At 44.3% G+C, this 14,484-nt stretch overlaps 1 protein-coding gene across 3 annotated transcripts in view; it reads left to right on the plus strand.

Moving 5' to 3' along the window:
* NAP1L4 (nucleosome assembly protein 1 like 4) overlaps positions 1-14,484 on the plus strand; it is a 62,973-nt gene that overhangs the window by 3,488 nt on the left and 45,001 nt on the right. Inside the window, exon 1 of one of the 3 annotated variants that reach the window (XM_082845198.1) lies at positions 2,213-3,697. The exons of the other annotated variants lie outside the window; for them this stretch is intronic. Coding sequence (XP_082701324.1) covers positions 3,622-3,697 — 76 coding nt within the window. The 5' untranslated portion in view covers positions 2,213-3,621. Of the gene's footprint in view, positions 1-2,212; positions 3,698-14,484 lie in introns of those variants that run through there. 3 annotated transcript variants of the gene reach the window in all.

A 14,484-nucleotide genomic window follows, 5' to 3' on the forward strand; every position in this document is an offset into this window, starting at 1 on the left:
TGAATTTTAAATTTCAGGAGTATTTAGTAACAGGAGAGGCAGTGTATTTCTGTAGTAAGAAAACTACAAAAGATCACTTAATGAACTTTACCTTTTGATCTTGGCCACTCACTGTGTAGCCTTGAAAATTTCCTCCTAAAAGTATACTGTCAGCTGTTATTAAAGGTGCTTCCATTCTGGGTCTGTGGGACTTTTTTTTTTTTTTTTTTTTTTTTTAGTGTATGTACTGTGCATTTTATTATTATCCCAAAAAGCCTGTTCAAAAACAAGAGAAGATGATTTCTGTGTAATAGTTGTGTGGTGTGGTAGAAAGATCGACTATACAATTTAAATACATGCAAAGGGTGTAAGTATTGTAATTTAAAACGTTACTTGTTTACCCAGTTATCCAAAGTAGCTTTCAGTGCTTGGCATCTGTTCATCCACGAATGCCATCTCTCTGCTAGGCACAGTTCTAGGTACTGGGGTATTTTATTGCACTGAACAAAACAGACAAAAGATCTTGCCCTCAAGTATTTCCACAGTGGGAGACAAACAAGTTAGACAGTGGTAGGTGCTTTTGAAAACAAAAGTAGAGAGAAGGAATAGGGATTTGGGTTTTAAATAGGGTGGAGAGGGTAAAGCCTTACTGACAAGGTGACAAGACCTTGGATTAAGAAAAACCTTCAAGTATTTGACTCATTCAGTCATATACTAACGAATTGCGGACAATAGAGTGGAGGAGGAAATTGGAGCTATAACGATGAAGAACCAGTGTGCCTTGAGTAAAAATAGACTGTTTTGGTTAAAGAAGGGAAACTTTTTTACTTTCTTCCTGAAAACTGAGGGCTTGGTCTCTAGCAAGCTTCTGAAAAAACAGTCCACTGTTGTCTCATGGCCATTCGATCTTCTAAGCAGATGTGACTTCCTGTGTGTCTTCCGAACCTTCTTAGGAGCGGCTAAGGTGTGCCTAGGGTCCCTGACACCACCATGCTGTATACAGGTGACACACGAGCAGATCATCACTCAGCAGCGGTGAGCGAATGGGTAAAGCAGATTGCTTGGCCACTGTCTCCTGCCTAGTCCTGTGCTGGGCCCAGGGACTGCTGCGTTAAGCAAGTAGATAGATCTCTGCCTTCATGGAACTTACTCTTCAGTGGGAGGCCAGAGATGGATCATTCATCCATTCTTTTTTCAAAAACATGACAATAAAAAGTTTCAAACATATGTAGAAGTAGTGATTCCCCCATATGTACCTAACATTTAGCAGCAATAATTATTTGCCACTTTAGTTCGTCTGTAAACATGTAATATATGTGATTTTTAAAATAGATTTTTCGATCGTGGCAAAAGAAAAAGTGCATATGTATTAGATTATCAATCATTACACGTGATTGAAATCAGAACATAATTCTAAGACCACTGGTTTGAGTTTAGAATCTGAACACTTTTTTTTTTTTAAACTTTTGAGAGATTACAAGTATATTGAAGGGTTTGTTGATTTACAAGGACATTTTCCATTATTTCAGCTATTTACATAAGTTATCTGGTTGTTTATTTTAAATGTTTTGACTTACCTGCTGGCATATTGAATCCGACGCAATTAACTCCCGGTACTAAGGAATGCAGTGACAGAGACTGGATAAAGAATCTCCTGATTAGGGCTTTGTGTAGTGGCCAGGTTTTGTGGGTAGAGACATTGGGATGTCCTGTGGGGATATCCTGATTCCTTCTTAGAGCAGATGAATGGCTTCTTTGTCCTTTCTGATGTGTCCTAAGCCAAAGTATGGTCTGGTACTCCTGGAGGATTTGGACCTGTACCCTGGGACTGATCAGACTCCACGATGGGATCGCCAGCCCTCAGACTTTTATGTGAACCAAGTGATTATGCTGTGGGGTTCATTTAACTGCCACCCTAATTTAATAAGTATTATAGACTATATTGAAATTCTAAAGTCTTAACAGAAACATGTTGATTACATTTAAATTAATTTTAATCATCTCATGGGAAGATATGGAGGACCTCTGACTTAAGACAGCTAATAAATGTATTAAAAGTTTTGGTTATGCGAAGGGCGACCATGTTCCCCAATTTACACCTTCTTTGTCTCTTGAGAGTGGCCCAATTTGAAATTATAGGATTACTCTCTAACTGTAGGCTAAATGTTTTCAGTTAAAAATTAAGAATTTAAAGTTATATTGGATAACTTGCTACAAAAATAAATTTTTTTTCCCCTAGGAAAATTTTTTTGTTTGGGGTAAAAATAAATTAATCCATAAATCGGATTGTGAGGTAGCTTATATAAATAAAAGCAAAACATTCATTTGTGTAATCATGGAAATTTGCATGTCAATCCAGATTTAGAATTATAGGCTCAAAGTTTTTGACCCTGGAAGGGAAACTGAACAGCTGTATTCTTTTGAAGTTTTAGAATGTTCTTTTGCCTGGTATTCCTTTCATTTGTCAACTTGATTGCCTTTTAGAAGTAAGAGACCCTTTTGATGAGGCTTGGGACTCTGGTTTCATAAAATTAATATTAAACGCAGTATGCCACCATTTAAAACAAATGGATGGCTATATTTCTCACACTTGCAAATTTGGTAATTCCTGATAATTTTCTATTTTAAGAAAGTTTTGTTTGGTAGTGATTGCTAAACAAAAGCGAATAAATTGTGGTGTGAGACTGGGGCACCTGAACTCCAGCTTGTTTGTGATATGTCACCACTCTGCATTATTTTTTCTTAGATAAGGGTAGTAATGTTTAAACTAACCTGATTTGTTGGTTTCATATCAAGCAATAGATAGGATGATTTGTAAGCGGTTATAAAAGTGGAGAGAGACCTGGAGTAGATCGTGTACTGGGCACTTCCTGTGTTTAATTCCGTCTTCACAGCAGCCTCTCAGGTAGGTCCCTTCTAGTTTATGGATGTTGAAACCGAGGTTACACAGCTAGGAAATGATGGAGATGGGATTCAAACCCGGATCAAAACCATATTGTTTATAGTGTGTGTGCTTTGCTTTAAACATTGAGTTCTGGGTTTGTGTTGTTGTTTTGACCTCAGAGTATTTTCTTTTCTATTGTTTAAACTCATTATTTTGTTTGTTTTTCTTTCCTTGATTTAGCTCCTTTTGGGGGCGGAGAGAATGTTTTGTTGGGTTTAACTTAATTGCTTTGTCATCATGTCACCGAAAATAGGATTATTGTATCCATGGGATCTTTTAAATTGGAGTGGTGTCATTCTGTGGGAAAGTGAACCTCTTTGGCCTCTATTCTGCAATAGAGTGTTTATTCGTTCACCAGGTATTTATTATGTCAGAGGCTGTTTCGGTCCCAGAGACTACTACATAGTGAACAGGATAGAAGGAGTGGTTTCACACTCTACTTCTAGACAGTGGGTTTCTTGGGAATGCTGCTGAACTGCAGGATCCTGACCCTGACTGAGCTGTTGATTGTCATCTATTCCAACAACAGCAACAGTAATTTTGAATTTGAGCAGGTGGAAGTGGCGGCAGGAAGTGAAGTGGTTGGTGGGGGTAGGGAAAGGTCAAGAGGGTCTGGATCTGAAATGTGAAAGGATTTTAATCTAAAATGGAACCAAAGGGTATGAACGGGTAGCTCTCATGCATGCATCCTCAGGAAAATGAAAGTTGAAGACTGTGAGACTGATTTCCCAAAATTGCCTGCTTTACAGAAGATTGAGACTTATGCTATAACCGGTGAGTGTCTTCCAAGAACCTCTCTCCATCTTCAAGTCAGTGAACTTGCTGCGTGGCTCCTAACTGGGTTTTCCCCTTTTGCACTCTTTGCCTGTAAAAGCAACCTGCCCTAAACCTTCAGGCTCACCTGTCACTCACTGCAGTTTAACGTGTCCCAAATTGCAGTTCTTCTGCTATTCCCAAATAAACTCGATTTCTGGTAACTTGAGCTTGCCTCAGTTTACCTCCTTTCTTTTAGGTTGCCATTACATGGTGTCAGAAGTGGGATCCAAAGGAGATACCCACCAAGGAGTGGCAACCCCCAGAGTTGAGCAAGGTACCCACACTTGAGCCCTTTGTGCTCTTCACTTTCACAAGTTGCCGTAACTTGGTTAGGCAAGTCTCCTCTTGGATCTCAAGCTCCCTCGTTTTGGTTGAGCTCTCTGGCTTTATTTGGGATCTGGATAGGGACAGACTATCCTTCTGGTGAGTACTCTTTTGTTCTGAATCCAACAATGGGATACCAATCATCTAAATGTTTTAGAGGTGGCTCCCTTCGGGAACTCTGATGTGTTTTTGTTTGTCTGTTTTAAATATTTATTTATTTATTTACTTGGTTGCACTGGGTCTTAGTTGCGGCAGGCGGGCTCCTTATTTGTGGCATGTGAACTCTTAGTTGTGGCATGCATGTGGGATCTAGTTCCCTGAGCAGGGATCGAACCTGGGCCCCCTGCATTGGGAGCGCGGAGTTTTAAACACTGCGCCACCAGGGGAGTCCCTCTGAGGTGTTTTTTAATTAATTAATTAATTTTAGGCTGCATTGGGTCTTCGTTGCTGCGCGCGGGCTTTCTCTAGTTGCGGTGAGCGGGGGCTACCCTTCACTGCAATGTGGTGGCTTCTCTTGTTACAGAGCACGGGCTCTAGGGCACGCGGGCTTCAGTAGAGGTGGCATGTGGGCTCAGTAGTTGGGGCTCGCAGGCTCTAGAGCGCAGGCTCAGTAGTTGTGGCACTCGGGCTTAGTTGCTCCACGGCATGTGGGATCTTCCCGGACCAGGGATCGAACCCGTGTCCCCTGTGTTGGCAGGTGGACTCTTAACCATTGCGCCACCAGGGAAGTCCCACCTGATGTGTTTTATTATGATCTTTCCTCATAGACATTTTTGACTAAATGGACCAGTCTTACTAAGGATAACTTAGAACTTCAGTGGCCGTTACAAGAAACCTTTTATGTCCCCAAACTTGTTTTTCTCCGAACCAAGTTAGAAGACCATGGTTACCAGATTAAACCATCCACATAGGGTAGTTATTTTAATTGTTATCTGGAGGCTTCTAAATGGGTTCAGGATTATAAAATTGCCTCCTTACCAAATACTGTTTCCAAATTGAAGCAAATAAACAGCTAAAGGTGGATTTTTAAAATGTCACTGGCCTCTTTCTTGGTGTGAGCTGAGGTCCCTCCTACCCTTACTGCTCCATCTCCTTTGTACCTCTATCTTTGCTGCCTCCTTATCCCTCCCCTCTCTCTGAACTTCCTTTCTTTCCTGTCACTGAACCCTCACCTGCCAAGCCCATTAAAACTTCCCTTTCAAAATTAGACCTTCTGAGCATCCTGCTAAACCGTAGCAAACTTCCTGTACCCCCTGGGCAAAGGTCAAGCTTAGGGCTAGGGACTGCCCTGGTGGTCCAGTGGTTAAGACTTCACCTTCATGCAGAGGGGGCACGAGTTCTACCCCTGGTCGGCGAGCTAAGATCCTACATGCCTCATGGCCAGAAAACCAAAAAGCATAAGACAGGAGCAGTATTGTAGCAAATTCAGTAAGGACTTTAAAAATGGTCCACATCAAGGATATCTTTAAAAAAAAAAAAAAAGGGCTTGGGGTTATAAGGACTTTCCCAAGGTAACATGGATCCTCATAGATTTGGTGAGGAATTCAGTATCGTAACCCTGATTTACCAGCTTGGTCCCTCCAGTCTCTATCAAACAGTCCACATGCTTGTCTAAAATAAGTCAAGCCCAGCACTGGACTAAAACAACCAGTTGAGAAAACCCTGAACCATCTCTTAGGCTCCCTCCCCCAATTTAAATTTTGATTTATTTATTTTTAATTAATTAATTAATTAATTTTTGGCTGTGTTGGGTCTTCGTTGCTGTGAGCGGGGGCTGCTCTTCGTTGCGGTGTGCGGGCTTTTCATTGCGGTGGCTTCTCTTGTTGCAGAGCACGCCTCTAGGCGCGCGGCCTTCAGTAGTTGTGGCATGCGGGCTTCAGTAGTCGTGGCTCGCAGGCTCTGGAGCACAGGCTCAGTAGTTGTGGTGCACGGGCTTAGTTGCTCCACGGCATGTGGGATCTTCCCAGACCAGGGCTCGAACCTGTGTCCTCTGCATTGGCAGGCAGATTCCCAACCACTGCACCACCAGGGAAGTCCGATCTCTTAGACTTAAACGAAACCAACCACCAGCCCTTTTATGTGATCAGGCTGGCAGTACAGCCAGAAGCCTGCATGAAGCCATCCCTAGAGTCTTCCCCAAGTCCGTGGACTGGAACAAGATTCAGGCATGCACCCAGAAGCCTGCTGTATCTGTCCATAACTGTTAGAGCAGGCTCCAGATTGTTTTCAAGGAAAATTTCAGGCTTCCCACAGATGCCGAACCCACCCAGGTGGCTTTTAATTCCACGTTTGTATATGATCTAACCAAGGACTCACCCTGTTAGTCAAAAGAACCTGTATAGAATGGGAAACAGTGTCTACCCTGATCTTGTCACTTTGGCCACTCAATTGGCTCGTACCCCAGAAGATGACACCAAAAGAAAGACAACTCCCGCAGATGGAGACTCAAAGCAAATCTGGCCGTTGGAAAAAGGATTGCTATAAATTGAAATCCAAACACTTGCAACCCTCCAAGAACCGACAGCCAAACCCACCCCAAGGATGTGACTCAGAGGACACACAGGGACTGTTCCCTGTCCGTCCATTAAATAGCCTGGGGAAGACTCTTCTCCAGATCAGAGACAAGTTCCTTATAGTATTAATTGGCACAGGGGCTGCTCTGTCAGCGCCCAGCCTAACTACAGCGAAACAGTTCCTTCCTCACAGTATTACATACGTTCCAATAGTGGGGACCTCACGCTGTAACATGTCCCTGTTTCCCAGCCCATACCTTTTTGTCTGGGGCCTTTGCAAAACAAACACCCATTTCTCCTCAGCAGTGTGGCTCCTATACATGTATTAGGATGAGATTTCCTGGAGAAATAGCATGCTGCCACTTTTTCCCTCAAAATCAACAGTTCAAATCAACACTTAGGAAGATTAAACCCCTTTTTGCCTTTATTACATTGCAAAGCTAAAAAGACCAAGCTTTGGACTTACCCCACTATTAACCAGGTACCCCTCCCCCCCACTCTTTGGGCAGAATCCTCAACAGACATAGGCAGAATTCATAGTGCCTCTCCTATTAAGACATACAATACCCTATAAATAAAGAAGTCTTCCAGGACATAAGTTCTATCATAGAAGACGGTAAGGCCGAAGGACTCTTTGTCCCGTGCACTAGTCTTTGTAATAGCCCTGTCTTACCTGTAAAAAACCCAGCAGCCAAGGAGGGAGATTTGTGCAGGACCTTTGGCAATAAACAGCATTGTAATTCCTTGCCACCCTGTCACCTGTAATCCCCACGTGCTGTCAGTGTTCATCTCTACGGGAAGCACCTTTTTCACTGTGGTCGACTTAGGCAGTATTTTTTTTAGTATTCCTGTTGATAAAGAGTCAATATCTTTTTGCCTTTACCTGGGAAGGACAACAATATACCTGGACAGTCATACGTCAGGGCTTTACTGAGGTTCCTCTTCTGACAGATTTTAAAGGCGACTTAAATGACGTAGAATTCTCTGGAGGCACCACCTTACTGTAATATGTAGATGATTTGCTTCTTTGCTCGCCCTCCCAAAATTTCCACAGAGACATTGTTCACCTGTTAAAGATCTTAGCCATTAAGGGATATAAGGCCTTGAAGGAAAGACTGCAATTTGTCCAAACTCATGTTTGATATCTAGGACATTTAATCTCAGAATGGAGACTACACCTAGATCCCGATAGGCTTCAAGGCATTTTAAACTCTCCAAACCCCCAAACCAAATGTCAGTTACGGGGTTTTCTTGGGCTAGCTGGTTATTGTTGCAACTGGGTTCCAAACTTCTCTTTAATGATTCTGCCCCCCATATGCTCCCTTTTGTTGTTGGCCGTGCCACACGGCACGTGGGATCTTAGTTCCCTGACCAGGGATTGAACTCGGGCCCCCTGCAGTGGGAGCCTGGAGTCTTAACCACAGACCACTGGGGAAGTCACCCTGTATGCCTTTCTAAAGAACAGCAGACCTGACCTCATTTTTTGGGATGACCAAGATCGTTTAGCCTTTGAAGGAAAGTTTAATAAATCCACCAACCCTTGAATACCCAAATTATCAGCTACCCTTTTCCTTATTGGTTATGAGAAGGAAGGGAATGCCCTCGGGATATTTACCCCAAAATATGGGGCTATCACTGACCCCTGGGTTACTACACCCAACGGTTAGATCCCTGGCCTGAGCATATGGCATGGCTTAGAGCTATGCCTGCTGCTGTCCTCTTAGTAAAGGCTACCATCTTTGCACCTCACACCGTTGAGGCTCTCTTGAGTTCACACCACACTCAACACCTTTCAGCAAGCCATTTTACCCCTTTGAAATCTTCTTACTCGCTGTGCCCGCATCACTCCCATTCAGTGTAACAGTCTCAACCCTGCAACCTATCGTCCCTCCTCCACTGATAAAATTCCCCATGACTTCCCATGATGACACCTCATGACTACTTACAGGAAACCTCCTTGATGAATCCTGATCTTATGTGGTTTACTAATGGCTCTTACCTGAAAAATGAAAATGGTGAATTTTGTGCTGGGGCTGTGAAGTTATTGAGGCTGCCGCCCTGACTTTGGCTGCTTCAGGTCAACAAGCTGAATCACACAGGCATACCTTATTTTGTTGTGCTTTGCAGACATTGTGTCTTTTGGTAAATTGAAGGTTTGTGACGACCCTGTGTCAGCGTCGGTCAGCGCCGGTCAGCGCCATTTTTCCAACAGCATTTGCTCACTTCATGTGACTGTGACATTTTGGTAATTCTCACAGTATTATTGTATTTGTTATAGTGATCTGTGGTCAGTGACCTTTGACGTTCCTACAACTCGCTGAAGACTCAGATGATGGTTAGCACTTTTTAGCAATAAAGTATTTTTAAATTAAGGTATGTACATTGTATTTTAAGACATAATGCTATCGCACACTCAACAAACTACCATATAATGTAAACATTTATATGCACTGGGAAACCAGGAAGTTCATGTGACTCGCTTTACTGCAGTAGTCTGGCACCAAACATGTAGTACCGTGGAGGTCAGCTTGTATACCCTCACTCAAACATGCATTTTAGTCAAAGGCAAGACAGCACACCTCTTTACTGATAGTATGCCTTTGTAGAGTGGTGCAGTGCTTTGGAATGTTATGGAAACAACAGGGTTTCCTTACTCCCAGTGGAGATAAAATTAAGCATGGCCCTTATGCCCAAAGTCTGTTGGACACCATACTGCTGCCGGCAGCTCTAGCTGTCATTAAAGGGCCTGGGCATTGCAAGTCTGATTCACTGGAAGCCAAAGGAAACCACCTCCCTGATACCTCTGCAAAAAAACACTTCCTTTATGATACCCATAGACCAAACCTCCGTCATGGTCCAAAAGGCTCTTCCCCCTGCAAAGACCTAAGAGAACTAGCCAGGGGAGGATAACAGCTGGCCTCTGAAAGAGAAGAGCACAACTGGAAATCTGAAAGGCTGGCTGTTGGACCCATGAAGAAAAGGGGCTCTGGTTTGAACCCAGTAATAAGCTGTTTCTGCCAGAAAATCTAAAACTTCCCTTATTGACCACTGTACATGGATTAAACCATTGGTCCACTGAGAAAAGGGTAACCTTTATAAATCAGTGTTGATAGAGAAACACCAGCAAGACCACAAAAGGCACTTGTCTTGCTTGTTCTACTTGTCATACATTGATCCCAAGGAAGCCTGTTTGTACCGCCTCAGGACATTTTAATGCACCAGACTGCTAATGCTCTGCAAGTGGATTTCATACAGTTGCCCCCACTCATGGGTATAAATATGCTCTAGTAACGTTTTTCATGTCGGACTCAAACGTTTCCATGTAGAGTGGTGACTCCCTCTTCCATAGCTAAAGTCCTTGTAGAAAAGATCCTTCCCACTTGAGGACCTCTCCCGCCCCTGGAACTCCAGGGGACCTACTTCACTGGGCGGTTTCCATCAGGCTTATCACCCTCAGTCTTCAGGGCTGGTTCATGCAAGTGTAATTGTAAAGAGCTGGCTGGCTAAGTTAGTTGAAACCCTCCAGATACATTGGCCAAAAGTAGTGCTCTGGTTCTTCTGAATCTTAGATCTACATTTGGGACTCATAAATTCTCACCCTTCGAAATAGTCACGGATGGCCAGAGCATTTAGCCTCTGCTTCATTTGACCCCACTAATAAAAGGTTACATGCTTCACATTTTGCAGGGGTCTAAAATCCATTGAGAATAATCGTGCTGTAGTAGAGCAGTCTTTCTGCAGTGTGCTCCCTGGAGATGAAGATGTCAGTTTACAGCCTGGAGACTTCAACTACTGGAAGAGACCTATGCATAAAGACTCCCTCCTCCCTCATTGGAAGGACTTCTACCAGGTGTTACTGACTAATCCCTGTGCCACGAAGCCCCCAGAGTTAGACTCCTGGATTCATGTGTCCCATTTTAGAAAGGACCCCAAACCTGAGTGGACCTGCAGCCCAACTCAAGACTGAAAGCTAAGAATTTCTAAGGACTGAAGCAGACAGCTTTCCAGAGATCAGAGATATCCGGCCCAGGCCTGTGAAACCTGTTTCAGCCAATTCTGTATCACTCAGCCAAGTCATGCTGCTATAGTTGTAATTGTCCTTTCTTTGGCCTCCTTGCCGCCCTCTAGTTTGGCTGTAATGCACCCCTTTGCTCCCACCTTACAAGAACTCTCATTCCACCAGCCTTACTGATTGCTGGTGATGATGAACCTGAACTGGAGGCCTGGCCATTATCCTTAGAAGGGTGGTGAAACCTGTCTGGCAGAGATACAAGGTTTTCCTTTGGCATCTTTGTGGCTATACTTAAATTGGCACCTGACATTACAGCATTCCATTGGGTGCCCCACCCCTAAAGGAATCCCTCTCACTTAAGCCTGGACTCTTACCGAAAAGCTTTCCAGTGTTCCAGAAGCATTAATGGGACTGGTGAATCTCTAGGCTACCTCCTGCACCCTTGTAACACTTGTATGTGATTCAGATGGCCATGGGTTCATTCCCCACTGGAATCTAGGAGACTGACGTCTCCTCCAGCATGTATCTCTTTGGTGGGGTGATGAAAATTTTAACGATACAGGGAGTAGAAAGCTGATGTGCTTTCTTCAGTGGCACCTCATGGGGAGCTGAACAGAGATCTGTTGAGTGGTAGGAACTAATTCACCCTAGCTTGTCCCTGGCAGATCCCCAGCCTCCATCAGAACCTCACCCACAGTAACCAAACTCACCTGTTACTCCAAATATATTGAAATTTAAGATATTCCTCTAACTATCCTCACGGTGCTAAACAGAACCACTTATCATGCGTTGTTTATAAATGACTGATTTTGATCATGAGATCTCTTTTATTCCAGGAAAAGAAAAAACCCTGTCTTTAGAAAACACTGGTTATTTCCTTCTGTGTGGAAGGAATGCATACCCCACACTTGCCCTAAATGGGAAGTGCGCTTGGAGCCCTGTCCTCACTCCTGATGCTGGAGTTGGGAAAACCCTGCCTTCCATCGCCCTTGGGCCCAATCTGGGTTCCTTCTCCTGCCGTCTTGAGAGAGCACATCGTAGCTGGGATGGATACAATTTTGGGTGGATGCCTACAGATACGCTCCCGGTAGATAGAAAAGGATTTGCCCTTTGGACTTTTTCCCTTGAGTTGGAGTAGCAGAACTTGAAAAGGCAGTTAAGAATCTCATCAGATTCATGGCTGCTACCTTAATGCTTATGTCAGAGCTTTTGAATATCAACAAACCCAAGTAGACAGCCTAGCAGAAGTTGTCTTACAAAACTGCAGAGCCCTAAACCTCCACACTGCATAGCATGGGGGAACCTGTGACCTGCTTGAGGAAGAATGCTGGGGGTTTTTTTGTTTTTTTTAATTTTATTTATTTACTTATTTATTTTTGGATGTGTTGGGTCTTCATTGCTGCACGCGGGCTATCTCTAGTTGCGGTGAGCAGGGGCTACTATTCGTTGCGGTGCACAGGGTTCTCATAGCGGTGGCTTCTCATTGCGGAGCACGGGCTCTAGGTGCGTGGGCTTCAGGAGTTGTGGCACACGGGCTCCGTAGTTGTGGCTTGCGGGCTCTAGAGCACAGGCTCAGTAGTTGTGGCTCTAGAGCGCAGGCTCAGAAGTCTTGGGACTTCCCTGGTTCTTAACCAGGGAAGTCCCAAGAATGCTGTTTTTATGTTAACAAATCGGGAAAAGTAACACAAGACTGAAAGTAGTGAAAGAGGGCTTCCCTGGTGGCTCGGTGGTTAAGAATCTGCCTGCCAATGCAGGGGACACGGTTTCGAGCCCTGGTCCGGGAAGATCCCACATGCCACGGAGCAACTAAGCCCACGTGCCACAACTACTGAAGCCCGTGCGCCTGGAGCCCGTGCTCTGCAACAATAGAAGCCACCGCAATGAGAAGCCCATGCACTGCAACAAAGAGTAGACCCTGCTTGCCACAGCTAGAGAAAGCCCGCATGCAGCAACGAAGACCCAACGCAGCCAAAAATAAATTAATTAAAAAAAAATAATAAAAATAATGGAAGATAATATCAAACTATTAACTGAAATAGGCCATACCCCCGGGACCTGGGCCATTTTTGACCTATTAAATATAGGCAGCTGGGGAAACAGGTTGAGAAGTTTATTCTAGTCAGTAGCTATAATTGGACTTCTGGCCATGGGAATAATCCACATGGTTAAATTTCTCCTGTTTTGTATCAGCAGGCAAATGTCTTTCTCCCAGGTGTATGTACAAAATAAAGTTGTTTTTCCTGTATGTAACTACAAAATAAAGGCTTATCCTGAAGCTCAGCTGACCATGGAAACTGAACTGACCACGTCAGAGGAACATAACGGAGGTTCCCCATTTCTCAATTGTTTTGTTCAAATGAGGCCAAGTATCTGCTTGCTGTTTTCCTCTTCCGTGGGATGAGACATCTGAGGATGGTCCTCCTCAGCTCCGAGAGACCCATAATCCACGTGCAGCTAATGGTGCCTCTGACTAAGTGAGATGCCCACGCAGTAAGACTGATGAGCAGTGCTTTTTGTGAAAGAGTTTAATCAAAAGGGGGGATGTGAAAGGATTTTAATCTAAAATGGAACGGAAGGATGTGAAATGGAGAATGTCTTGCGCATGCACCCTCAGAAAACATGTACCCTCAGAAAACAAAGATGGTGGGACTGATTTCCCATAAATGCTTGACTTATGAGAGATCGAAATTTATCCTCCAACCAGTGAGCATCTGCCAGGAGTTTCTCCGCATCTTGGAACCACTTGCTGCATGGTCCCTAATTGGATTTTCCCCTTTTGCACTCTTTGCCCAAAGAAGCACCCCGCCCCAAGCCTTCAGTGAACTCACCTGTAGCTCGCTTCAGTATGTGTGTCCTGAATTGCAGTTTCTCTGCTGTTACCAAATAAACTCTATTTCTGGTAACTGGAGTTTGCCTTAGTTTACCTCCTTTCTTTTAGGTTGAAAGAGACCCCAATCCACACCTTACTAGCCAGGTAACCTTGGGTTAGTCACCTCACCCTTCCCATCCTCAGTGTCCTGTGCACTGGGGATGCACCCTCCCTGCCAGAGTTGCTGTGGGTATAAATTGTGGGAAATTGCCTGTCACATGGGGACCTTGCTAGTACAGAAGGTGTTGGAATTAGGTGTGTGGCTTGACTGGGTGGGGAAAACGGGACTTTGTCCGCTAAGCTGGCAGTGACAGCTGCTGCAAGAGAGAGCAGTTGGTGTGTGTGGTCTACACAGAAGGTGCTGGTGGACATAATTGTTAGACAATGGAGACTTTAATTACATAGCCAAATTGTAGTTGGTTTCAGTGTGTAACCAGTTTGGCAGTAGGTGTCAGTATCCATTCCTATTCTCTGACCCAGAAATCCTACAGTCACAATCCTACTATTGCCATATAAAGAATTACTTGGGATGGGAAGCCATGTAAACTAAGATGTGTTCATGTAGATGTTATCCGAAGTATATCAGGGGGGAAATCTTCAGTATTTAACAACTGGTAAAAGGTAAGTGTATTAGCTCTTAAAATGTTGTCATCAGATGTTATTTTGAAGACCTGCCTGTCTCATGTTTTGCATTTGTAATATATGAAAAAGCAGGAATATAAGCTTGGGAATCGGGCTTCCCTGGTGATGCAGTGGTTAAGAATCCCCCTGCCAATGCAAGGGAGATGGGTTCAAGCCCTGGTCCAGGAAGAGCCCACGTGCCGCGGAGCAACTAAGCCTGTGCGCCACAACCACTGAGCCTGCGCTCTAGAGCCCGCGAGCCACAACTACTGAGCCCGTGTGCCACAAGTACTGACGCCCGCGTGCCTAGAGCCTGTGCTCCGCAAGAAGAGACGCAACCGCAATGAGAAGGCCGCGCACCGCAACCAAGAGTAGTCCCCGCTCACTGCAACTAGAGAAAACCCGC

Source organism: Leucopleurus acutus (genome assembly GCF_964270905.1).
Source record: "Leucopleurus acutus genome assembly, chromosome: 8".
Classification (NCBI taxonomy): domain Eukaryota; kingdom Metazoa; phylum Chordata; class Mammalia; order Artiodactyla; family Delphinidae; genus Leucopleurus; species Leucopleurus acutus.